A 25,920-nucleotide genomic window follows, 5' to 3' on the forward strand; every position below is an offset into this window, starting at 1 on the left:
TATGCATGTGTGTGTATGCATGTGTGTGTATGCATGTGTGTGTATGCATGTATATATATATATATATATATATATATATATATATATATATATATATATATATATATATATATATATATATATATATATATATATATATATATATAATCAGATTACGCTTCAAATATGATCATAAAATGCAAAAAAATGTAAATTTGTTTTCACTGACTTACGATACACTAGAAACGTTTGGTTTTAGAGTGTTTTAACCACACTAGAGATGTGCCAAGTAATCGGTATCAGTGGGTACCGGCTAATGTTTATGGTATTAGCCTAAAACTGAGTACTGCTGTCTACAAAATTTCTTATCGTCCCATCCTTAAATTATTATTATTATTATAATCATGGGGAGCGCTAAACCCATAGGATTATACATGTCCCATCCCTAAAACGAACACTATTGTTAACAACTGATTTGACATTATTATTATTATCAACATGCTATCGTCACCAGTTCACCGTCATAGTGCAGAATCAGAATCATAAAATAGGTAAAACTATTGTCAATTTTTCACATTCCACAATGCACTTGCATGATCTGCTGTGTCACTGCCTATGTCATGAAATTTATATGAAAGGGAAAAAATATTCCGAATATTTATGCCGAAAGAGATGGACCGGATCTTTGTAAAGCATCCTGTTGGGAGAGTAGAACCCTTCTCAGATTAGAGGTTTGTTAACTCTGGGCACAAACCTCTCAATCATCAGCACTGGGGAGGAAACCTAAATTTTTGGATAAGATGTGAATTTTTCCAAACACAGTATTATGACTGACTATTATTCATGAGATGATTATTTTATTTATGGGGGAAGTGTTAAACAAGGACCAAATAACGCTGATAAATACTGCTGTACATTAACAGTCTTATATAAGATGGATAAACAGCAGATTTAAAGTAGAGAACTTCTTTTATTCTTATCACTTAAAGCACCAAAAACACTTCCATTTACATACAAGGTAATTACAAGCAACATTCCTGTCTTCAACATGAAACTAGCGAGCTTCCCCAGACTATTGTTGATTTATCAGGTTGTGATGCCTGCGTCGGGTTCCCAAGCGCAAGCTCCAGCAGCATCCTAGCTGATCAGAGAAAAGAACACATGACCAAATATGTAGTTACCTGAAAGCCTGCCTCTTATATTCATATTTTGCCTCTTACTACACTACTCCTTAAGTGGGTGTAGAATGGTGGGGAAGACATACTAGAAATAATGAGGCTTTCCCCACTCATTACCTAATTACCCTGAAGAATACCCAGGCTTCCCTGGTGAATACTTTTAATCAGTTTCCCACCCTTTTCCCTTCTAATGACTTATCAGATCAGTTAAGCGAATAAAAGTTCATCCATTGGAGATGTAGTGTGACTTAACGAATTCTTACAATACGGTTACGTTTTTTAATGTGTAGTAAGTCTCCATAATAATTACATCCCACATACCCATGTATTGACCTCATAACACCACACCTGAGTGCAGAGTAGAAAGGTAAAGTGAAAATCAGGTTCTTGTGGTACCCAGTTGTAAATAGGATACAGGCAGGATGGCAGTACAGTATACCTGTGGGACATGTGAAAAGGCTCTTGGGAAAAATCCAGAATTATATGCAACCTTTGCTTTTCAAAACATCATGCCACCTGTGCAATAATAAACACTGCAACCAAAAACAACATTATCTAGACAGGTGTTTCTGGATCTGCAACAAGGATGTGGAACTACGGAAAGATATCAGGAAAGCGCTCAGGAGGTTAATAAACAATAAGCATGAAAAAAAAGAGAGAAACTATTGAATAGTCTACCCAGAATATATAGAGCATGGAAGGATAGGAGAGGAGTAAAGTTTAACACACACAATGCCCAGTCTACAACAAGTGACCCAAAAACAAGCAGATGCCCACTGAAAAAAAAAAAAAAAAAAAAAAAAAATCAGCTAGCTCAGTCCCCAGCCCTAGGGCTGGCCCAGACCCAGCCCCCAGCCATAGTGAAAATCTTCTATAGCCACCACAGTCATAGCCCCTAGTACAGATGTAGTAGAGGAGTCCTCTTATGGGGTAGACTCTTCTACAGCCACCACAGCCATAACCTCTAGTACTGATGTAGAAGAGGAGTCCTCTTCCAGGGAAAATGGTGGCATCATGACAACAGATGGTGTCTCTGGTTTGGCTATGGAGGACTGTAGTGCAGTTTTAGGATCTGCACAGATTAGGAATAAAACCAGTACGAATTGCATCTAGCCAAAAACAAAATGGTGCAAATTCTATGTTTGGGGCATCTGTAAACATGGAATATCAGGGAAAGTGAATGGGGTATGTAACTTTGAGCATCCCAAAAAATGACACGACCTCCTGTCTAAAGGGGTGTGTCGTTCTACCTCATGCAAATTCTTCTACCCTGAGATGTCATTTTTCAGTCCTTGAAAAACAATGTTACAATACCAATTGCCCCGCATACCACCTAAAAGGGACCGGGAGGCACACACCCCATACAACAAATTATAGTAGTTATGACAACTTCACTCCAAGTGATTTTTTAGTAGTAGGAAACGAAGAAGGACAATGGAAAGAAATAATCCAAAATAGTCCACCACCTTGGAATCTTGTTGGACTGGAGGCACAGCCAGTGGCCTCTCCAGACTCACAACTACTGATGCCAACAATGAAATCCCCCCAACAAACATGCAACACATTTTATTGGCTAATATACAGGGCCTTAAGCCATCCACCAACAACAAAATACCTTTCATTAGTGGACCTCTAGGAGAGTCAGATGCACTGTTTGCAGCACTTCGCAGAGACCCATGCAAAATATTACTTTGACTGTGAAATATGGATGCTTGAATACAACCTTTTCAGACGAGACAGAAAGAACAGGCAACAAGGGGGGGGGGGGGTTGGCCTGTATGTCAAAGAGTCGCTCATTTGCACAAAGATACTTAACACCACAAATGATGTAGTTGAAGTTCTGACAATAAAAATCGAGAACCAAAACTTAGTCATTGTCTTGTACATAAGCCACCAGATGCAGCTTCCCAACAGTTCGAAGAACAGCTATCAAAAACTGACTCCTGTCTAGAAAACCTTCCAACTCCATCCCCAAACTTCTTGCTGCTTGGTGACTTCAATCTAAGACATACAAAATGGAAGAATATAGCAAATAATGTTGTAGCAGAAGTAATCCCTGGAGGCAGCTCAGATGAAAAGTCACACACACACACACACACACACAGGAGCTGTTGAATTTCTACAACGCACCCTAAGTCAGCACATAGTGGAGCCAACAAGACTGGAGAACACACTAGACCTTATTTTCACAAATAATGAGAACCCAGTATGAAACATAACAATATCAAAAACAACAAATTCTGATCACAATCTAATCGAAGTCCAGACTTACATGCACAGGAGTCCAGATCAGCAATATGCATACAGCTATGAGGGTACCTTTACCAAATTCAACTTAAACAGCAAGAACATCAACTATGCCCTAAATGAAACATGTTGGGAAGATATCTTAAATTACATGAACCCTAACCAGTGCCTAGAAAAGATCAACCTCCTGGTAGCTGAAGTATGTTCAAGGCATATTCCCCTAAGAAAAAATAGTAGTAGTAAACTGGAGATAGAGAGATGCTCCCTCTACAGGAGAAGACGAAGAATCACTGAGCTCCTCAAGAATGCCAGATTATCTGATACACGGAAGGAAGCCATTACCAAAGAAGTGGAAAACATTGAGCTAAAGTTAGTTACAGGATCCAGGAGAGACAAAAGAAGCTAAAAGTGATTAATGAAACTGAAAGAAATTTGAAATATTTCTTTTCACATGCCAAAAACAAGGCAAAAACCACTTCTAGTGGATCCTACACAGATGACAACAAAGAAATGAGTGAGATGCTGAAATCTCAACATGACTGTGTGTTCAGCAAGCCACTAATCAGTCTAAAGATAGACAATCCAAAAAAAAAATTTCATGAGCCTCAAAACCCTGCTAATGTATGCCAAATCTGACATAACCCTAACTCCACTAGACTTTGAGAAAGCCATCGACGACATGCCCATGCATTCAGCCCCAGGCCCAGACTCATGGAACTCTGTTCAATAAGAACGGCAAGACACCCTTCTCACGGGCCCTAAGTATACTATGAAGGAGCTTAGACACAGATGAGATTCCAGTCACTAAAAACAACGGATATAGCCCCACTCCATAAATGTAGCAGCAAAGCAGTAGCTAAGAACGATAGACCAATAGCTTTAACATATATAAAAATCTTTGAAAGAGTACTAAGAAGCAGGATAGCAAACCACTTGGACTCCCAAAAATTGCACAACCCAGGGCAACATGGTTTCAGAGCAGGTCGCTCCTGCCTCTCGCAACTACTGGACCACTATGATATGGTCTTAGATACACTGGAAAACAAACATAATGCAGACGTAGTATACACAGATTTTGCAAAAGCCTTTGACAAGTGCGACCATGGAGTAATAGAACACAAAATGCGTGCTAAAGGGATAACTAGCAAAGTAGACAGATGGATCTTCAACTGTCTAACCAATCGAACACAAAGAGTAGTGGTAAACAGAGTTAAATCGGATGCTGCCATAGTGAAGAGCTCTGTCCCACAAGGCACAGTACTCGCACCTATCCTGTTCCTCATTCTCATATCAGACAGAGATGTAAACCATAGCACTATCATCCTTTGTAGACGATACTAGGATCTGCACGAGTGTCATCCATTGAGGACACGACAAAGCTCCAAGAAGATATAAACTAAGTTTTCCAATGGGCAACAGAGAACAATACGATGTTCAATGAAGACAAATTCCAACTAATCTGTTATGGAAAACTGGAGGAAATAATAACTAGGACTGAGTATACTACAAACTCTAATCACACAATAGAGCGGAAAAGTAATGTGAAGGACCTGGGTGTGGTAATGTCCGAAGACTTCACCTTCAAGGACCACAACAATGCCACTATCACATCTGCAAGGAAACTAATAGGATGGATAATGAGAACATTCAAGACAAGAGATGCTAAGCCAGTAATGATCCTTTTTAAATCACTTAGAGATTTATATCATAGTCTACACCTGGAAGATTCTGGAGGGACTGGTTCCTAATATGCACACAGAAATCAATCCCCGAAAGCAAAAGACTTGGCAGGCGATGCAACATACCCCCAGTGAAAAGTAGGGGGCGTCACTGGTACACTAAGAGAAAAGGCAATAAGTGTCCGGGGCCCAAGACTGTTCAACAGCATCCCACCAGCCATAAGGGGCATTACCAGTAGATCCCTGGTTGTCTTCAAGAGGGAGCTGGACAGATACCTAAAGTCGGTGCCAGATCAGCCGGATTATGGCTCGTACGTTGGACTACGTGCGGCCAGCAGTAACAACCTCGTTGATCAGGCCCTTATCCACCGGGAGGCCTGGTCGTGGACCGGGCCGCGGGGGCGTTGATCCCCGGAATACCCTCCATGTAGACGGTCTCTGACTCAAAGTAACCACAAGTCTCACACGGCGGCGGCAGCGGCAGCAGTACCAGCAGCAGCAACAGCAGCAACAACAGTACCAGCAGCAACAGCAGTACCAGCAACAGCACCAGCAGCCGCAGCAGCCACCACCAGCAATTGTCATGGATGTGGCTATATAATGTGCTGGAGGCAGTATACTGTTGATTCAAAGTACATTTGAGGAGCATTCAACAGGTGAACGTTTATTACGAGGGCGCCGGAGGACCTTATCACCTCCTTCCGACCCCAATGCTGGAGAGCCAGCCGGCGCCACAGGGATCTCAATAAGCCTCGCTACAAGGGCACTATTGAGCAAGAGACAAAAGGACAACAGTGTGTTACTGCTAAGATCAAGCCAGTGATCCGCACACCATCTCCTTCACTGACACACCACTGTCTTCACACCGACACACCTGTCCTGGTATTAAACTTCCTTTCACATCACAGTTGCACCAACTGAAGAACTAGAAACCGTAGAGATTTCTACTCTCGCTTTTGGGATGTGAATAGAAGAATATTCATTGTATTCAATAAAAATAATTACACCCGCAGCATTCGACTACTCCATTCTTTCTGATAACGAGAGAAAACGTTAATTGTTGTCCTATCATATTCCATCACGCAGGTTGAGTTTCTTATATAGGATAATGAAACCTGGCAGTCTGAGTTGGGATAATTAAGTAGGGCGATGAGGATATCAAGAATTCTATGGGTTCATTAGCTAAAGCAGCTTCAAGGGTTTCCTTGCAGCAAGGCTGGATTACTATTACATTTATTTGGGAATCACTAAACCCGTAGGGGTTATGCAGTGCTTGCAGGAATGGCAATCAGGTTCGATCCATGAAAAGGGAAGTCAGGTGTAATTCCTTGGATCTACAGTTTCTTATCATCAAGGAACCTTCCTTGCGGGAATACGGCTGGAGGTGTAGGAGACGTTGCGTCAGGCGGGTATATGCCCACCGAGGGTAACACTCGGGTACATAAAAGACCACCCAGAAGTGTTAAACAAGGCACGCGCAGAATCAAGGTACTTTTAATTTAGAAACGTTTCACTATACCTTTGATAAGTTTCAAGAGTCTTTCTACTCCCGGAGCCCGGCCATGCGGCAGGCTCGTCTAGTGATAGCCTGGTCAATTAGGCTGTTGTTGCTGGAGGCCCGCCGCTCCACATATCCATCACAGCCTGGTTGATTCAGTCCTGGACTAAAAAAGTCATTCGTGACGAAAACGTCTCCTAATTTAAATATCCTAATATTGCTCGTCTCTCATCTTACATATCACTCAAGATAATTTTAACTGTTATCAAATGCAACCCATCCTCAACTCCTTAACGTTTGTGAAGCAATACACGCTCCAAAAAATACGATAAGTCCTGTACTACCAAACGTAACCCACCCATTTTTTAATATCGTTGTCGGGTAATACAGGATATAGGATAATATATGTTAACCAAGCCGATAATTAAATTTATTAAAATTTCCGGTCCATTTCGAGCATGCATAAAGGTAGGAAGGGCAATTGGTATGACACTAACTGCTCTAACTGGCGAATGAGAGGTTGGAAACACGTGAACTTACACGACAAACAGAGGTGGGTAGGCTTTACATTACCTACACGGAGCTGAAGATTGAGACACTTATGCAGCATATGGGAATCTTTATTCAGGAAACGTTTCGCCACACAGTGGCTTCATCAGTCCAATACAAAGAGGAAGGCGTAAGGAGAGGAGGAGAATGAGGTAATCAGTCCCTCAACCTGGAGTCGATGTGTTCAGTCCATCAATCTTGTAGAATGTACAGCATAGGGCCGTAGATGTCGCTTATATACTGTAGTGAGGTGACGTGAAGCAGATGGAGGCGGGGTCATAGTGGTACCATCCACTAGTCGAAGTAGGTCTTCGTCCAAAGGTTGAACAAGTGTTGAAGAATTCTTTGTAACAAGACCCCATGATGCTGCCGTGTCTGACAGTTGTGATGAATGGTTTGAAAAACCGACATCTACGGCCCTATGCTGTACATTCTAAAAGATTGATGGACTGAACACATCGACTCCAGGTTGAGGGACTGATTACCTCATTCTCCTCCTCTCCTTACGCCTTCCTCTTTGTATTGGACTGATGAAGCCACTGTGTGGCGAAACGTTTCCTGAATAAAGATTCCCATATGCTGCATAAGTGTCTCAATCTTCAACTTGTCGGTTTTTCAAACCATTCATCACAACTGTCAGACACGGCAGCATCATGGGGTCTTGTTACAAAGAATTCTTCAACACTTGTTCAACCTTTGGACGAAGACCTACTTCGACTAGTGGATGGTACCACTATGACCCCGCCTCCATCTGCTTCACGTCACCTCACTACAGTATATAAGCGACATCTACGGCCCTATGCTGTACATTCTACAAGATTGATGGACTGAACACATCGACTCCAGGTTGAGGGACTGATTACCTCATTCTCCTCCTCTCCTTACGCCTTCCTCTTTGTATTGGACTGATGAAGCCACTGTGTGGCGAAACGTTTCCTGAATAAAGATTCCCATATGCTGCATAAGTGTCTCAATCTTCAACTTGTCGGTTTTTCAAACCATTCATCACACCTACACGGAGCACAATACCATACCCCTCACACTAAGTTTTCACTCGTGAGAGGAAAGCGTGGGAGAAGCTACATTAAATCTGACGTGAGCAACCAAAGATTAAAAAAAAAAAAAAAAGTGGGTCAGAGAAACAAGCTGTACGTGTGATAAATGACCAGGGATGCGTATGTGGAGTACACTGGTTGTTCTGGACTGCTTCACCTCTACATATATGGAGCACACTGGTTGTTCTGGACTGCTTCACCTCTACATATATGGAACACACTGGTTGTTATGGACTGCTTCACCTCTACATATATGGAACACACTGGTTGTTACTGACTGCTTCACTTCTACATATATGGAACACACTGGTTGTTATGGACTGCTTCACCTCTACATATATGGAACACACTGGTTGTTATGGACTGCTTCACCTCTACATATATGGAACACACTGGTTGTTATGGACTGCTTCACCTCTACATATATGGAACAATTGGTTGTCATGGACTGTTTCACTTCTACATATATGGAACACACTGGCTGTCATAGACTGTTTCACTTCTACATATATGGAACACACTGGCTGTCATGGACTGCTTCACCTCTGCATTCCTCTTGTTACACCATAATCCATGACTAATTAATGAAACTTAGAAGCAACGTCACTGATGGATTGTTGCCATGATCTATATCCTTCCCTGTGTAACAAACGAGGTCTTGTATAATTGCCTTAAAAAACCGACAAGAAATCTATTTTAGTGTACCAAATGTCTTCTAATAAATATCCTGATCTGTGCATAAGTGTCTTTTTCCACAATATTCCCCCCCCCCCCAAGTTCATTTTACAGAGCAATGCTGTTGCCCCGCATCAGCTAAGAGAGCCTGATCCTATTTATGGGAGAAGCGCTGAATCCGTAGGAATCAGTGCCTGGGGGAATTGGAGGCAATCAGGTTTGATCCAAGGATGAAGAATGTAGGCCAATTTCTTTTATCAAAATTTCCTGAGCGACGCCAACCTTTTGTAGGAGGTTACTTAGTGTTTATAGTGTAGGAAAAATTGTTCCATAAATTCATTAATCATAGCCCATGAGTTGACCTGGATGAGGGTAACAATTATAGGAAGATTCATGTAAGATTCGCTAATACGTCTCGAACCTGGGTTCATTCGGTTGTGAGCGTTACAAATAAACATTTTATATTAACGGATGGTATAGGTAGTAGGTTGGTAGACAGCAACCACCCAGGGAAGTACTACCGTCCTGCCAGATGACTGTGAAACAGAAACCTGTAACTGTTTTGCATGATGGTAGGATTGCTGTTTTCTTTTTCTGTCTCATAAGCACGCTAGATAACAGGGATATCTTGCTACTCCTACTTACACTTTGGTTACACTTCACAGACACGCACATGCATATATATGTACATACATCTAGGTTTCCTCCTTTTTCTAAATAGCTCTTGTTCTTCTTTATTTCTTCTATTGTCCATGGGGAAGTGGAAAAGAATCTTTCCTCCGTAAGCCATGCGTGTCGTATGAGGCGACTAAAATGCCGGGAGCAATGGGCTAGTAACCCCTCCTCCTGTAGACATTTACTAAAAAAGAAAAGAAGAAAAACTTCATAAAACTGGGATGCTTAAATGTGCGTGGATGTAGTGCGGATGACAAGAAACAGATGATTGCTGATGTTATGAATGAAAAGAAGTTGGATGTCCTGGCCCTAAGCGAAACAAAGCTGAAGGGGGTAGGGGAGTTTCAGTGGGGGGAAATAAATGGGATTAAATCTGGAGTATCTGAGAGAGAGCAAAGGAAGGGGTAGTAGTAATGTTGAATGATCAGTTATGGAAGGAGAAAAGAGAATATGAATGTGTAAATTCAAGAATTATGTGGATTAAAGTAAAGGTTGGATGCGAGAAGTGGGTCATAATAAGCGTGTATGCACCTGGAGAAGAGAGAAATGCAGAGGAGAGAGAGAGATTTTGGGAGATGTTAAGTGAATGTATAGGAGCCTTTGAACCAAGTGAGAGAGTAATTGTGGTAGGGGACCTGAATGCTAAAGTAGGAGAAACTTTTAGAGAGGGTGTGGTAGGTAAGTTTGGGGTGCCAGGTGTAAATGATAATGGGAGCCTTTTGATTGAACTTTGTATAGAAAGGGGTTTAGTTATAGGTAATACATATTTTAAGAAAAAGAGGATAAATAAGTATACAAGATATGATGTAGGGCGAAATGACAGTAGTTTGTTGGATTATGTATTGGTAGATAAAAGGCTGTTGAGTAGACTTCAGGATGTACATGTTTATAGAGGGGCCACAGATATATCAGATCACTTTCTAGTTGTAGCTACACTGAGAGTAAAAGGTAGATGGGATACAAGGAGAATAGAAGTATCAGGGAAGAGAGAGGTGAAGGTTTATAAACTAAAAGAGGAGGCAGTTAGGGTAAGATATAAACAGCTATTGGAGGATAGATGGGCTAATGAGAGCATAGGCAATGGGGTCGAAGAGGTATGGGGTAGGTTTAAAAATGTAGTGTTAGAGTGTTCAGCAGAAGTTTGTGGTTACAGGAAAGTGGGTGCGGGAGGGAAGAGGAGCGATTGGTGGAATGATGATGTAAAGAGAGTAGTAAGGGAGAAAAAGTTAGCATATGAGAAGTTTTTACAAAGTAGAAGTGATGCAAGGAGGGAAGAGTATATGGAGAAAAAGAGAGGTTAAGAGAGTGGTGAAGCAATGTAAAAAGAGAGCAAATGAGAGAGTGGGTGAGATGTTATCAACAAATTTTGTTGAAAATAAGAAAAAGTTTTGGAGTGAGATTAACAAGTTAAGAAAGCCTAGAGAACAAATGGATTTGTCAGTTAAAAATAGGAGAGGAGAATTATTAAATGGAGAGTTAGAGGTATTGGGAAGATGGAGGGAATATTTTGAGGAATTGTTAAATGTTGATGAAGATAGGGAAGCTGTGATTTCGTGTACAGGACAAGGAGGAATAACATCTTGTAGGAGTGAGGAAGAGCCAGTTGTGAGTGTGGGGGAAGTTCGTGAGGCAGTAGGTAAAATGAAAAGGGGTAAGGCAGCCGGGATTGATGGGATAAAGATAGAAATGTTAAAAGCAGGTGGGGATATAGTTTTGGAGTGGTTGGTGCAATTATTTAATAAATGTATGGGAGAGGGTAAGGTACCTAGGGATTGGCAGAGAGCATGCATAGTTCCTTTGTATAAAGGCAAAGGGGATAAAAGAGAGTGCAAAAATTATAGGGGGATAAGTCTGCTGAGTATACCTGGTAAAGTGTATGGTAGAGTTATTATTGAAAGAATTAAGAGTAAGACGGAGAATAAGATAGCAGATGAACAAGGAGGCTTTAGGAAAGGTAGGGGGTGTGTGAACCAGGTGTTTACAGTGAAACATATAAGTGAACAGTATTTAGATAAGGCTAAAGAGGTCTTTGTGGCATTTATGGATTTGGAAAAGGCGTATGACAGGGTGGATAGGGGGGCAATGTGGCAGATGTTGCAAGTGTATGGTGTAGGAGGTAGGTTACTGAAAGCAGTGAAGAGTTTTTACGAGGATAGTGAGGCTCAAGTTAGAGTATGTAGGAAAGAGGGAATTTTCTTACCAGTAAAAGTAGGCCTTAGACAAGGATGTGTGATGTCACCGTGGTTGTTTAATATATTTATAGATGGGGTTGTAAGAGAAGTAAATGCGAGGGTCTTGGCAAGAGGCGTGGAGTTAAAAGTTAAAGAATCACACACAAAGTGGGAGTTGTCACAGCTGCTCTTTGCTGATGACACTGTGCTCTTGGGAGATTCTGAAGAGAAGTTGCAGAGATTGGTGGATGAATTTGGTAGGGTGTGCAAAAGAAGAAAATTAAAGGTGAATACAGGAAAGAGTAAGGTTATGAGGATAACAAAAAGATTAGGTGATGAAAGATTGAATATCAGATTGGAGGGAGAGAGTATGGAGGAGGTAGAATGTATTCAGATATTTGGGAGTGGAAGTGTCAGCGGATGGGTCTATGAAAGATGAGGTGAATCATAGAATTGATGAGGGGAAAAGAGTGAGTGGTGCACTTAGGAGTCTGTGGAGACAAAGAACTTTGTCCTTGGAGGCAAAGAGGGGAATGTATGAGAGCATAGTTTTACCAACGCTCTTATATGGGTGTGAAGCATGGGTGATGAATGTTGCAGCGAGGAGAAGGCTGGAGGCAGTGGAGATGTCATGTCTGAGGGCAATGTGTGGTGTGAATATAATGCAGAGAATTCATAGTTTGGAAGTTAGGAGGAGGTGCGGGATTACCAAAACTGTTGTCCAGAGGGCTGAGGAAGGGTTGTTGAGGTGGTTCGGACATATAGAGAGAATGGAGCGAAACAGAAAGACTTCAAGAGTTTATCAGTCTGTAGTGGAAGGAAGGCGGGGTAGGGGTCGGCCTAGGAAAGGTTGGAGAGAGGGGGTAAAGGAGGTTTTGTGTGCGAGGGGCTTGGACTTCCAGCAGGCATGCGTGAGCATGTTTGATAGGAGTGAATGGAGACAAATGGTTTTTAATACTTGACGTGCTGTTGGAGTGTGAGCAAAGTAACATTTATGAAGGGGTTCAGGGAAACCGGCAGGCCGGACTTGAGTCCTGGAGATGGGAAGTGCAGTGCCTGCACTCTGAAGGAGGGGTGTTAATGTTGCAGTTTAAAAACTGTAGTGTAAAGCACCCTTCTGGCAAGACAGTGATGGAGTGAATGATGGTGAAAGTTTTTCTTTTTCGGGCCACCCTGCCTTGGTGGGAATCGGCCAGTGTGATAATAAAATAAAAATAATTAACGGATGGTACTACAGTGAGCAGGGTTGGTTTTGGTTGTAATAACAAGAGTGAATGCGTCATTATCCGTATTGCAGCTTTAGGTAAGAACATTAAAGTTAACGCCAGCATTCTCAGCTCAGGCTGAAAATTTTTATCACTTTATGCATGTAATCCATTTTGTATGGTGGAGTATGATAGGAAAGCATAATCAGCTTTTGTTCCCACTGTGTAACTATAATGTAAAATTAAGTTGCAACACACTGCTGATATATCCAGTTTCATTAAAAAATGACTTTCATGAATAACTCAATGTCTGCATAATCATTGTAGTCAGACGGACTCTACACAACTCATTTGAGATATTTTTTCTTGTATTTTAATTTAAAATTTCATCGAACCACTTTAAATGACATTTTATAAACGAGACATTATATAACTGTCAAGAGCAAACTTGACAAGTACCCTGAGTCGGTTTCTGCTCAGCAGAGCTGTTGTATCTACATTGCACTACATTCTGCTAGCACCAACTTGACTCATCATTCCCATCAACCATGACACCTGGTCTGGGACTGGGCACCCGGGGGGGGGGGACGATGACTCCCTAAAATCAACTACAGGTAGCGTGGAAGTGAATAATATGGTGATAACGACAAGATGTGGAAAAAGATACTCATACTCATGTACATTTCAGGACAATTATTAAAGAAAACATTTCGTCACGATTGACTTCTCCAGCCCTGAAGGAACTCGCGGCGAGACGTTTACTTCAATGTCCTGAACTGTACATGTCTTCTCCCACAAAAGGTAGCGAGTATCCCCAGGTCCCTTCCTTCACCTTGCACAACCTATCAGGTTCCTTCACCATCAGCACAAACGTTGTGGGTAAGAACACATGCTACCACTGCTCTACCGGGTCTCTCCCTTCAAATCTTGTCAGGTTCTTTTACGATCACCTCGTATGTTGAGAACGAGCGCACATACTATTACCCGTTGTGTACGCTCCGGTGTATCTATATTGTCAGTGATTTCACGACTAGCGTGCTAGAGCTGCGCAAGTAATATACACTATTAACATTAACACGCAGGCGTACACCAAGATATTGACGATCATCACATCTTCCATGTTGGTCACCGCGAAGTCGTCTTCCCGGCACAGAGGACATCATGTGCCACATTCCAACTTGAAACATCACATTTTATGTGCATTCAAATGTTGAGACATCACCGTTCAGCATGTTTAGCACATGCCACACAGAAAGGGTGAAACGTCTCTAATTAGCATGTTGTATCCTATTTCAACCCTGAAACACGAGTGTTTCGGTACAAAGTTTGACCTAACCTAGCTCCTTGTGAGAACTTATGCTTGGTTTACTCTTGTTGATTTTTACCATCCGTCCTCCATTAGAACTTCGTCTTATGGATGTACAAGGTATAATGATACCGACATGTGGAAGATATATACGCAAAGTTGTGGAATTTATTAAGGAAACATTTCACCACGAGTATTGTCTTCAGCAGCAAAAAGAAGTACACACACGTACGTACACACACACACACAATCGAGAAAATTGTGAGACTAAGATATTTTATATTTAAATTGTTCAGTGTTAAGTATGCATTCTGGCCCATGCCAGGCAGGTCCAATTACTCCCAATTGTGCATCTGTCCAACTCAGCCTTAAAACTTCCCAGTACTCGCTTCAATGACCAGGTCATACGAAAGGGTGGGTAATTTGGTTATGTGGGAGAGAAAGCTGCAACCAGGTTTAATTTAGGGTCAGTGCCCCCGTGGTGATCCTGACACCATCTCAAGATAGGTATACCTGGAGAGGGTTTTGGGGGTTAACCCCCCCGCGGCCCGGTCTGAGACCAGGCCTCGTGGAGGATCAAGGTCTGATCAACTAGGCTGTCACTGCTGGCCGCACGCACACTGACGTACGAACCACAGCCCGGCTTGTCAGGTACTGACTTCAGGTGCCTCTCCATCGCCTTCTTAAAGACAGCCAGGGGTCTATTGGTAATCCCCTTTATGTATGCTGGGAGGCAGTTGAACAGTCTTGGGGCCCCTGACACTTATTGTGTTGTCTCTCAGTGTACTCGTGGCGCCCCTGCTTTTCACTGGGGGAATGTCGCATCTCCTGCAGTCTCTCTTGCTTTCACAGGTAGCGATTTTCGTGTGAAAATTTGGTAATAATCCCTCTATGATTTTTCAAGTGTATATTATGTCTCTTTCTCACCTGCATTCCAAATCACCTCAACCGTTCCCAGTAATTTAGGTGCTTTATCGTACTTGTGTGTGCCGTGGAAGTTCTTTGTACACTCTCCAGGTCTGCAATGTCGCCAGCCTTGAAGAGGGGCAATTAGTGTACAGCAGTATTCCAGCCTAGAGAGAACACGCGATTTCAAGAGAATCATCATGGGCTTGGCGTCCCTAGTTTTGAAGGTTCTCATTATCCATCCTATCGTTTTTCTAGCAGATGCGGTAGATACATTGTTGTGGTCTTTGAGGATGAGATCCTCTGACATTATCACTCCCAGGTCCTTCATATTACTTTTTAGCCCTATTGTATGGTTAGAATTTGCTGTATACCCTGACACAATTTTAATCTCCTAAAGTTGTCTGTATCTGAGTATTTGAAATTTATCTTCATTGAACTTCATACTGCTTTGAGTGGTCCATTTGAAGATTTGGTTTATGTCTGCTTGTAGTCTTGCAGTGTCTTCGATGGAGGTCACTACCATGGTAATCCGGGTATCACCCGCAAAGGAAGACGCGGAGCTATGGCTTACATCTCTATGTCAGATATGAGGATGAGGAATAGGATGGGAGCGAGTACTGTGCCTTGTGGAACGGAGCTTTTCACCGTAGCTGCCTCAGACTTTACTCTGTTTACTATTGCTCTTTGTGTTCTATTTGTTAGGAAGTTATAGATCTATCTACCAACTTTTCCGCTTATTCCTTTATCACGCATTTTGTGAGCTATTACACCGTGGTTGCACTTGTCGAAGGCTTTCACCTTCAACAAATGCAAACCAGAACAAAGCTTTGAAATCATTTGACTACGTAGGTGAATAGTAATAATGAGATCAGTAATAAAAAATGCATACCTGTTAAAATTAGTCACTACAGTATAATAAAGGGGTTGTTGTTAATTCCCTTCGTACGAGCCCAATGATTTATCTTTTAGTGCACTTGTTGCATCACAACTGGTGGTAACTGTATTAGGAGAAAATGAATGGGAGGAAACGGTCATCCTCTCTGGCCACGGAATAATCTTAATCGTTTTCGTTCAATGCCTTGACCACTAAGCTAGAACTCTCACAAAAGGCCCTCTCACTTTACCAGGCCTACTCGAGAAAGATGAATTTGAGTCTGATGTGTTATCTGTTCTGTTAATTAATGGTTCCCTGATTTATCTACCCGGCGTCCCAGTCTCACTGGACTGGAAATGACAAAATCAAATAAGTACTATTAAGAAACACACTGGTAAATAGAGATACTTCAATAACGAATATAAAAAATAAGATTTGTCTGTCATGCCAGGACAGAAGTTCATCCATGGACGGTGAATAATTTGGGTGTGCACGATTATTTTACTACAGTATTTTCATTAACACATCTCTTCTGGAGTGACAAACGATGAAATGACGCAAGGTAATTACGTGTCACGACTTGCGTTCCGCTGTAGTAAAACAAAGCAACTTTAATGTTTCTTTGACAATTAATATTTAATGTCTCAAATTTGATGATTATAGTCACTATCCTGACGAAACCAGGCAATGAAGTCTGGGTTGCAGTGCTCGGTGTCCTTGACGAATGTGACTCATAGCCAGCCAGGTGACACTTACAGAAAGACGAGATGGCAGTTTACGTTCATATTGGCGTGGATAAAACACTTGGGAAGGACAAGTGAGCTCAACCACACTTCCTGAACTAATGAAACTCTTCCCGGCCCAACAATGTCTCGTATGCGAACCTTAAGAACATAAAAACGAAGGAACACTGCAGAAGGCCTACTGGCCCATGCGAGGCAGGTCCAAGTCTCCTACCGGCTTAAGCCAATGCACCCAACGTAGTCAGGTCAGGTCACATTGACTTAAGGGAGGAACACAGCAACCGACCTGGTAGCACAAGCTATCAGGTCCAACTCACACCCACCCACATCCACTCATGTATTTATCCAACCTATTTTTAAAGCTACACAACGTTCTGGCCTCTATAACTGTACTTGGGAGTTTGTTCCACTCATCCACAACTCTATTACCAAACCAGTACTTTCCTATATCCTTCCTGAATCTGAATTTTTCCAACTTAAAACCATTGCTGCGAGTCCTGTCTAGGCTAGATGTTTCCAGCACACTATTTACATCCCCTTTATTTATTCCTGTCTTCCATTTATACACCTCAATCATATCCCCCCTAATTCTACGTCTTTCTAGAGAGTGCAGATTCAGGGCCCTTAGTCTATCCTCATAGGGAAGGTTTCTGATACATGGGATCAACTTTGTCATCCTCCTTTGTACATTTTCCAGAGAATTTATATCCATTCTGTAATACGGTGACCAAAACTGTGCAGCATAATCTAAATGAGGCCTAACCAAGGATGTATAGAGTTGAAGAACAACCTGAGGACTCCTATTATTTATGCTTCTTGATATGAAGCCAAGGATTCTATTAGCTTTATTGCGAACACTTATGCACTGTTGTCTTGGTTTCAGATTACTACTAACCAGAACTCCTAAATCTTTTTCGCAATCCGTAATATTAAGATCTACATTATTTAGTTTATATGTGGCATGGTTATTGTCCTGTCCAACATTTAGAACTTTGCATTTGTCTATATTAAACTGCATCTGTCACTTCTCCGACCACTGCATCAGTCTATTCAAATCTTCCTGGAGTGCTCTAATGTCCTCGTCAGAATGAATTCGACGGCCTATTTTGGTGTCATCGGCAAACTTGCCGATGTCGCTCTTTATGCCCTCATCTATGTCATTTATGTAGATTGTGAACAGCAGGGGGCCCAACACTGACCCCTGTGGAACACCGCTCGTGACGCTTCCCCACTCTGATTTCTCCCCATTTATGCAAACTCTCTGCTGCCTATTTGTCAACCATGCCTCTATCCAGGAAAAAATTTCTCCTCCTATTCCATGTGCCTTAATTTTCCTCAATAGTCTCTGATGTGGGACCCTGTCAAAAGCCTTACTGAAGTCCATATACACAATATCATATTCATTACCATGATCTACCTCCTCAAATACCTTAGTGAAAAAAGTTAATAAATTCGTAAGGCAGGAACGCCCCTTTGTAAAACCATGCTGAGATTCATTGATTAATTTATGGTTTTCAAGGTGGCTACGAACTGCCTCGGCAATTATTGATTCCATAAATTTTCCCACTATGGAGGTTAGGCTTATTGGTCTATAGTTCGAAGCTAAGGACCTATCACATTTGCCATTTTCCACTTACCTGGCACCATGCCAGTTTGTAGTGATATGTTGAAAAGATAAGCCAAAGGTGTGCTAAGCTCCTCTTTACATTCCTTTAGAACCCTTGCATACAGTTCATCAGGGCCTGGGGATTTGTTAGGTTTTAATTTATCTATTTGCCTAAGGACCACGTCACTTGTGACCCTAATCGTGCACAGTTTATTATCGTCCTGTTCTACATAATTTATCATTACTGGAATATCGCTGGTATCCTCCTGTGTAAAAACTGAGAGGAAGTATGTGTTAAAAATTCTACACATTTCCTTATCACTGTCAGTGAGCTGACCCGAGGAACTTTTGAGTGGGCCTATCTTGTCCCTGATCTTACTTCTGTATACCTGAAAGAATCCTTTTGGGTTAGTCTTCGATTCTCTTTAAACTTTAACCTCAATCTCTTTTTGCTTTCCTAATTCCCTTTTTTATTTCTCTCTTTAACTGAATATATCGATTTCTTAATTGCCCCTCTCCTCTTTTGATTTGCCTATATATGCCTCTCTTTTGACCAATCAGATATTTTAATCTATTGTTCATCCATTTAGGATCATTTTTGTTTGATCTGATTTCCCTATTTGGAACATAATTTGACTGAGCAGCTAGAACTATGCCCTGGAAAGCATCATATCGGCAACCATCACCACCTACCTGACCCTTAGTCAGGTCATTCCAGTTCAGCCCACCTAAGTAATTTTTCAGTCCTATGAAATCAGCCAAGCGAAAGTCAGGGACGGAGACTTGATTGCCATTATTAGGGGAATTCCATGATATATTAAAACTGAGTGATTTGTGATCACTTTCCCCAAGCTCATCATTAACCTCAAGATTATTAATTAGTGTTTCCCTACTGGCAAGAACCAAGTCAAGGAGGTTATTTCCTCTAGTTGGCTCTGTCACAAACTGTTTTAAAAAACAATCCTGGATCATATCAAGAAAGTCACCTGACTCTAAATTTCCTGTCAAATTGCTCCAGTCAATCTGTCTATAGTTGAAATCTCCCATTACCACAACATTTTCGTATGTAGATGCCTTACGAATTTCGTCCCTTAGAAGTTTACTGCACTCCCTTTCAAGATTTGGGGCCCTGTAAATCACACCCAAAATTAGTTTTTCTCGGCCCTCGAGAAGCTGTAACCAAACAGATTCAGTAGCTGACGTTTCTACTTTTATATCTTGTCTAACACAACAATTTAAATTGTCTCTGACATACATCGCTACCCACCACCCTTCCTGTTGACCCTGTCAGTGTGGAATAATTTATAGCCTTGTATGTGACATTCAGAGGGCATCTCTCTATCTTTCAGATTGAGCCAGGTCTCTGTTATAGCAATAATATCTATGTTTCCTGCACTTGCAATTAATCTTAGCTCATCTATCTTATTTCTTACACTCCTGCTATTAGTATAGTAAACCTTAAGGGAGCTAGTCCCTTGCTGTCCCCCTTTGTTTGCTGACCTGATCTATTGTCTTTATTTATAACTTCATGCTGAATGCCTTTTATACATTTACTGATTCCAACCCTAGTGTTGCAACCTGCTTGTTTCCCACACACACACCCATACCTCTATCTTCTATCAGTTTAAAATCACAGGCATTTCACCAATGGCCTTCTTAATTGAGTTTGCAAGTGCTACCACCCCAGCCTCAGAGAGATGTACCCCATCCCTTGCATACATATCATGTTTGCCATAAAAGTTGTTCCAGTTGTCAATGAATGGGATTGCAAGTTCCTTGCAGTATCTGTCTAGCCAGCAATTTACACCAATTGCCCTAGACAACCATTCATTTCCTACTCCCCTTCTAGGCAAGATGCTACACTGCAACAGGCCTACTGACCCATGCGGAGCAGGTCCATGTCCCCCCCATATTAGACCAATGATCCTCCCCCCCAGATTAGCCCAATGACCCACCCAGTCTGGTCATCTCCACTCAAGGATGGAGCACTGCACCAGACCCAGCAGCACAAGCTAGTCAGGTCCAATTCACACCCATCCACACCCACTCATGTATTTATCTAACCTATTTTTAAAACTACACAACGTTTTAGCCTGAATAACTGTACTCGGGAGTTTGTTCCACTCATCCACAACTCTATTATCAAACCAGTGCTTTCCTATATCCTTCCTGAATCTGAATTTTTCCAACTTTAAACCATTGCTGCGAGTCCTGTCTTGGCTGGAAATTTTCAGCACGCTATTTACATCCCCTTTATTTATTCCCGTTTTCCATTTATACACCTCGATCATATCCCCCCTAATTCTACGCCTTTCGAGAGAGTGCAGATTTAAGGTCCTCAGTCTATTCTCATGGGGAAGATTTCTGATACATGGGATCATCTTTGTCATCCTCCTCTGTACGTTTTCCAGAGCTTTTACATCCATTCTGTAATACGGTGACCAGAACTGAGCAGCATAGTCTAAATGAGGCTTAACCAAGGATATAGAGAGTTGAAGAACAACCTGAGGACTTCTATTATTTATACTTCTAGATATGAAGCCAAAAATCCTGTTAGCTTTATTGCGAACACTAATGCATTGCTGTCTTGGTTTTAGATTACTGCTAACCAGAACTCCTAAATCCTTTTCGCAATCAGTAGTATTAAGATCTACATTATTTAGTTTATATGTGGCATGGTTATTTAACTGCCCAACATTTAGAACTTTGCATTTGTCAATATTAAACTCCATCTGCCACTTCTCCGACCATTGCATCAGTCTATTCAAATCATCCTGGAGTGCTCTAATGTCTTCATTAGAATGAATTAGACGGCCTATTTTGGTGTCATCAGCAAATTTGCTTATGTCGCTATTTATTCCCTCATCTATGTCGTTTATGTAAATTGTGAACAACGGGCCCAACACTGACCCCTGAGGAACACCGCTTGTGACGTGCCCCCATTCTGATTTCTCCCCATTTATGCATTCTCTGCTGTATTTGCCAGCCATGCCTCTACCCAGGAAAAAATTTCTCCTATTCCGTGTGCCTTAAGTTTCCTCAATAGCCTCTGGTGTGGAACTCTATCGAAAGCCTTACAGAAGCCCATATACACTATCATATTCATTACCATGATCTACCTCCTCAAACACCTTAGTGAAAAAAGTTAGTAAATTCGTAAGACAGGAACGCCCCTTTGTAAAACCGTGCTGAGATTCATTAATCAATCTGTGCCTGTCAAGATGGCTACGAATTGCTTCGGCAATTGATTCCATAAATTTTCCCACTATGGAGGTAAGGCTTATTGGTCTATAGTTCGAAGCCAAGGACCTGTCACCTGCCTTGTAAATAGGTATTACATTTGCCATTTTCCACTTATCACGCACTATGCCAGTTTGTAGTGATATGTTGGAAAGATTAGCCAAAGGTTTGCTAAGTTCCTCTTTACATTCCTTTAACACCCTTGCAAACAGTTCATCAGGACCTGGGGATTTGTTAGGTTTTAGTTTCTCTATTTGTCTAAGGACCATGTCACTAGTTACCGCAATCGTACATAGTTTATTATCATCCTGTTCTACATAATCTATTATTTCAGGAATATCGCTAGTATTTTCCTGGGTGAAAACTGAGAGGAAGTAGGTATTTAGAATTTCACACACATTCTTATCACTGTCAGTGATCTGACCAGTGTTACTCTTAAGTGGGCCAGTCTTGTCCCTAATCTTACTTCTGTATACCTGAAAGAACCCTTTTGGGTTAGTCTTTGAATCCCTTGCGACCTTAGCCTCAGAATCCCTTTTGCTTTTCTTATTCCTTTCTTTTTCTCTCTCTTTAATTGAATATATTGATTTCTTAACTGCCCATCCCCTCTATTGATGCACCTATATATGCCTCTCTTTTGACCAATGAGATGTTTTAATCTATTGCTCATCCATTTGGGATCATTTTTGTTAGATCTAATTTCCCTACTCGGAACAAAAGTTGTCTGGGCAGCTAGAACTATGCTCTGAAAAATGTCATATTGGCATCCAAGATCACCTACCTGACCCATAGTCAGGACATCCCAATTTAGCCCACCCAGGTAATTTTTCAGTCTCATGAAGTCGGCCAAGCGAAAATCTGGGACAGAGATTTGATTGCAGTTATCTGGGTAATTCCATGATATATTGAAACCAAGAGATTTGTGATCACTTTCCCCAAGCTCATCATTAACCTCAAAATTATTAATTAGTGAATCTTTGTTGGCAAGAACCAAGTCAAGCCGATTGTTTCCTCTAGTTAGTTCTGTCACAAACTGTTCTAAAAAGCAATCCTGAACCGTATCAAGAAAGTCACTAGACTCAAGATTTCCTGTCATATTGTTCCAATCAATTTGTCTAAAGTTAAAATCTCCCATTATCACAACATTTTCATACCTAGATGCCTTATGAATTTCGTCCCATAACAGCTTACTGTTTGGCACACTGCCCAACATTAGATTTACTTTGATAATTTCACCATGTAATAAATACCAAACCCATTATTAAATAAGACTTAAAACCAAGAGACCCCTGTTTTCAAGAGGGAACTAGATAAGTTCATGGAGTATGGTCTTGATCAGCCGGACTGGGGTTCCTGTTTCAGAGAGCATGCCGCTAGCATCAAGTCTGACTAGTGATCATGTCATCAATCAGAGCCCTGATCTGGGAGCAGGCAACAAGGACGATGATCACCAGTCAACAAGAAGACAGCAGGTTAATGGTGTCACTGTGGCTCATCACAAGGCGTGACATGACCTCCATTGATATGACTACCAAGCACTGTGAAGATTACCTGTGACTTGCGCATATTGTGTTGAAACTAGATTGGACTTGAGACAAATTAACATTTGTAACTGACGTAATAAGATCTAAAGCATTTTGATGTGGCGGAATATCAGTGGTTTAGGGTATTTATTAAAAGATCCACTGATCAACCGGGTGGCAACGTGGGACTGGTCTGCAAGTACCAGCTTGGTTGGTCACGTTGATTTCCTAAAACATCAAAAAAAAATAACGACCTCAGTGAGGAAGAACATTCCTCATGAATAAGCAAGACTCGAAATACTAGTAGACATCATCACCTAATTCACAAAACAAAAAAAAAATGGTCGATAAAACAATGGTACAAAAGCCTCCAAACACACATCTTGACAACAAGCGATTTTATTTATATATATATATATATATATATATATATATATATATATATATATATATATATATATATATATATATATATATATATATGTCGTGCCGAATATGTAAAACTGGTCAATTAGCAAGAACTCATTTAAAATTAAGTCCTTTCTAAAATTTTCTCTTATACGTTTAAAGATATATTTTTTTCATTATTGTTGATGCAAAAAATTTATAATTTTGCACCTAAAGGAACTTGGAAAACTTACCTAACCTTATTATAACAAGCGCAATTTATTTTAGCCTATTCCAACTAAATATATTTTAGATTTGTTTACAGTAATTTAATACTAAACAAACAGTGAAATTTATTTTTTTCGTTAGGTTCAGAATGATTTTGGCGAAATTATTGCATACACAAATTTTCACTTGTCCTATATGGCAAGATGAGGGTTGCTATTTAAGCCAAAATCGCAAGTTCTGCCTATTCGGCACACACACACACACACACACACACACACACACAATATATATATATATATATATATATATATATATATATATATATATATATATATATATATAAAATGTGTGTGTACTAACCTATTTGTGGTTGCAGGGGTCGAGTCTTAGCTCCTGGCCCCGCCTCTTCACCGGTTGCTACTGGGCCCTCTCTCTCTCTCCCCGCTCCATGAGCTTTATCAAACCTCGTCTTAAAACTGTGTATGGTTCCTGCCTCCACTACGTCATTGTCTAGGCTATTCCACTGCCTTACAACTCTATGACTGAAGAAATACTTCCTACTATCTCTCTGACTCATTTGTGTCTTCAACTTCCAATTGTGGCCTCTTGTTTCTGTGTCCCCTCCCTGGAACATCCTGTCTTTGTCCACCTTGTCTATTCCACGCAGTTTTTTATATATCGTTATCATGTCTCCCCTGACCCTCCTGTCCTCCAGTGTCGTCAGGCCGATTTCCCTTAATCTTTCTTCATAGGACATTCCCCTTAGCTCTGGAACTAACCTTGTCGCAAACCTTTGTACTTTCTCTAGTTTCTTGACGTGCTTTATCAAGTGCGGGTTCCAAACAGGTGCTGCATACTCCAGTATGGGCCTGACATACACGGTGTACAGTGTCTTGAATGATTCCTTACTAAGGTATCGGAATGCTGTTCTCAGGTTTGCCAGGCGCCCATATGCTGCAGCAGTTATCTGATTGATGTGTGCTTCCGGAGACATGCTCGGTGTTATACTCAGCCCAAGATCTTTCTCCTTGAGTGAGGTTTGCAGTCTTTGGCCACCTAGCCTATACTCTGTCTGTGGTCTTCTGTGCCCTTCCCCTATCTTCATGACTTTGCATTTGGCAGGATTAAATTCGAGAAGCCATTTGCTGGACCAGGTGTCCAGTCTGTCCAGGTCTCTTTGAAGTCCTGCCTGGTCCTCATCAGATTTAATTATCCTCATTAACTTCACATCATCTGCAAACAGGGACACTTCTGAGTCTAACCCTTCCATCATGTCGTTCACATATACCAAAAATAGCACTGGTCCTAGGACCGACCCCTGTGGGACCCCGCTCGTCACAGGTGCCCAATGTGATACATCATTACGTACCATGACTCGTTGTTGCCTCCCTGTCAGGTATTCTCTGATCCATTGCAGTGCCCTTCCTGTTATATGCGCCTGATGCTCTAGCTTCTGCACTAATCTCTTGTGAGGAACTGTGTCAAAGGCCTTCTTGCAGTCCAAGAAGATGCAATCAACCCACCCCTCTCTCTCGTGTCTTACTTCTGTTATTTTATCATAAAACTCCAGAAGGTTTGTGACACAGGATTTGCCTTCCGTGAATCCGTGCTGGTTGGCATTTATACTCTTGTTCCGTTCCAGGTGCTCCACCACTCTCCTGATAATCTTCTCCATAATTTTGCATACTATACACGTCAATGACACAGGTCTATAGTTTAGTGTGTGTGTGTGTGTGTGTGTGTGTGTGTGTGTGTGTGTGTGTGTGTGTGTGTGTGTGTGTGTGTGTGTACGTACAAATCAACAAGCGAATTACGACCCCTCAACGCAGCTATATTTGTGAAACTAAATCCGTGTGGGTCATTCAGAGCAAAGTAAGTTGGCTGGATCTTCCTACAGAACACGGGACAGACAAGCCACCAGGGTTGTGTTCATCTAGCTGTAGTTATCAATATACCTTTGATGTACCTTTGAAGAATTTCGAGAGTATATTTACTCTCTGACCCTGACTGGTCAACCAGGCTGTTGCTGCTGGTGGCCCGCTGCCCCACATATCCATCACAGCCTGGTTGATCTGGCACCTGGTGAAGATACATGTCTAGTTTCCTCTTGAAGGCTTCAACACTTGTTCCAGCAGTGTTTCTGATATCTTTTCTCTATAACCAACAATTTCAACCAGAACAATGGCTTCTATA

The 25,920-nt window shown here is 41.4% G+C and overlaps 1 protein-coding gene across 1 annotated transcript in view; it reads right to left on the bottom strand.

Annotated features, from left to right (window-relative positions):
• Positions 1-269: 269 nt before the first annotated feature.
• LOC138851915 (serine/threonine-protein kinase MRCK beta-like) overlaps positions 270-25,920 on the bottom strand; it is a 135,522-nt gene continuing 109,871 nt past the window's right edge. Inside the window, exon 3 of the mRNA XM_070081456.1 lies at positions 270-1,120. Coding sequence (XP_069937557.1) covers positions 1,023-1,120 — 98 coding nt within the window. The 3' untranslated portion in view covers positions 270-1,022. The remainder of the gene's footprint in view (positions 1,121-25,920) is intronic.

The sequence above is a fragment of the Cherax quadricarinatus genome, chromosome 6 (assembly GCF_038502225.1).
Source record: "Cherax quadricarinatus isolate ZL_2023a chromosome 6, ASM3850222v1, whole genome shotgun sequence".
NCBI classification, from domain to species: Eukaryota; Metazoa; Arthropoda; class Malacostraca; order Decapoda; family Parastacidae; genus Cherax; species Cherax quadricarinatus.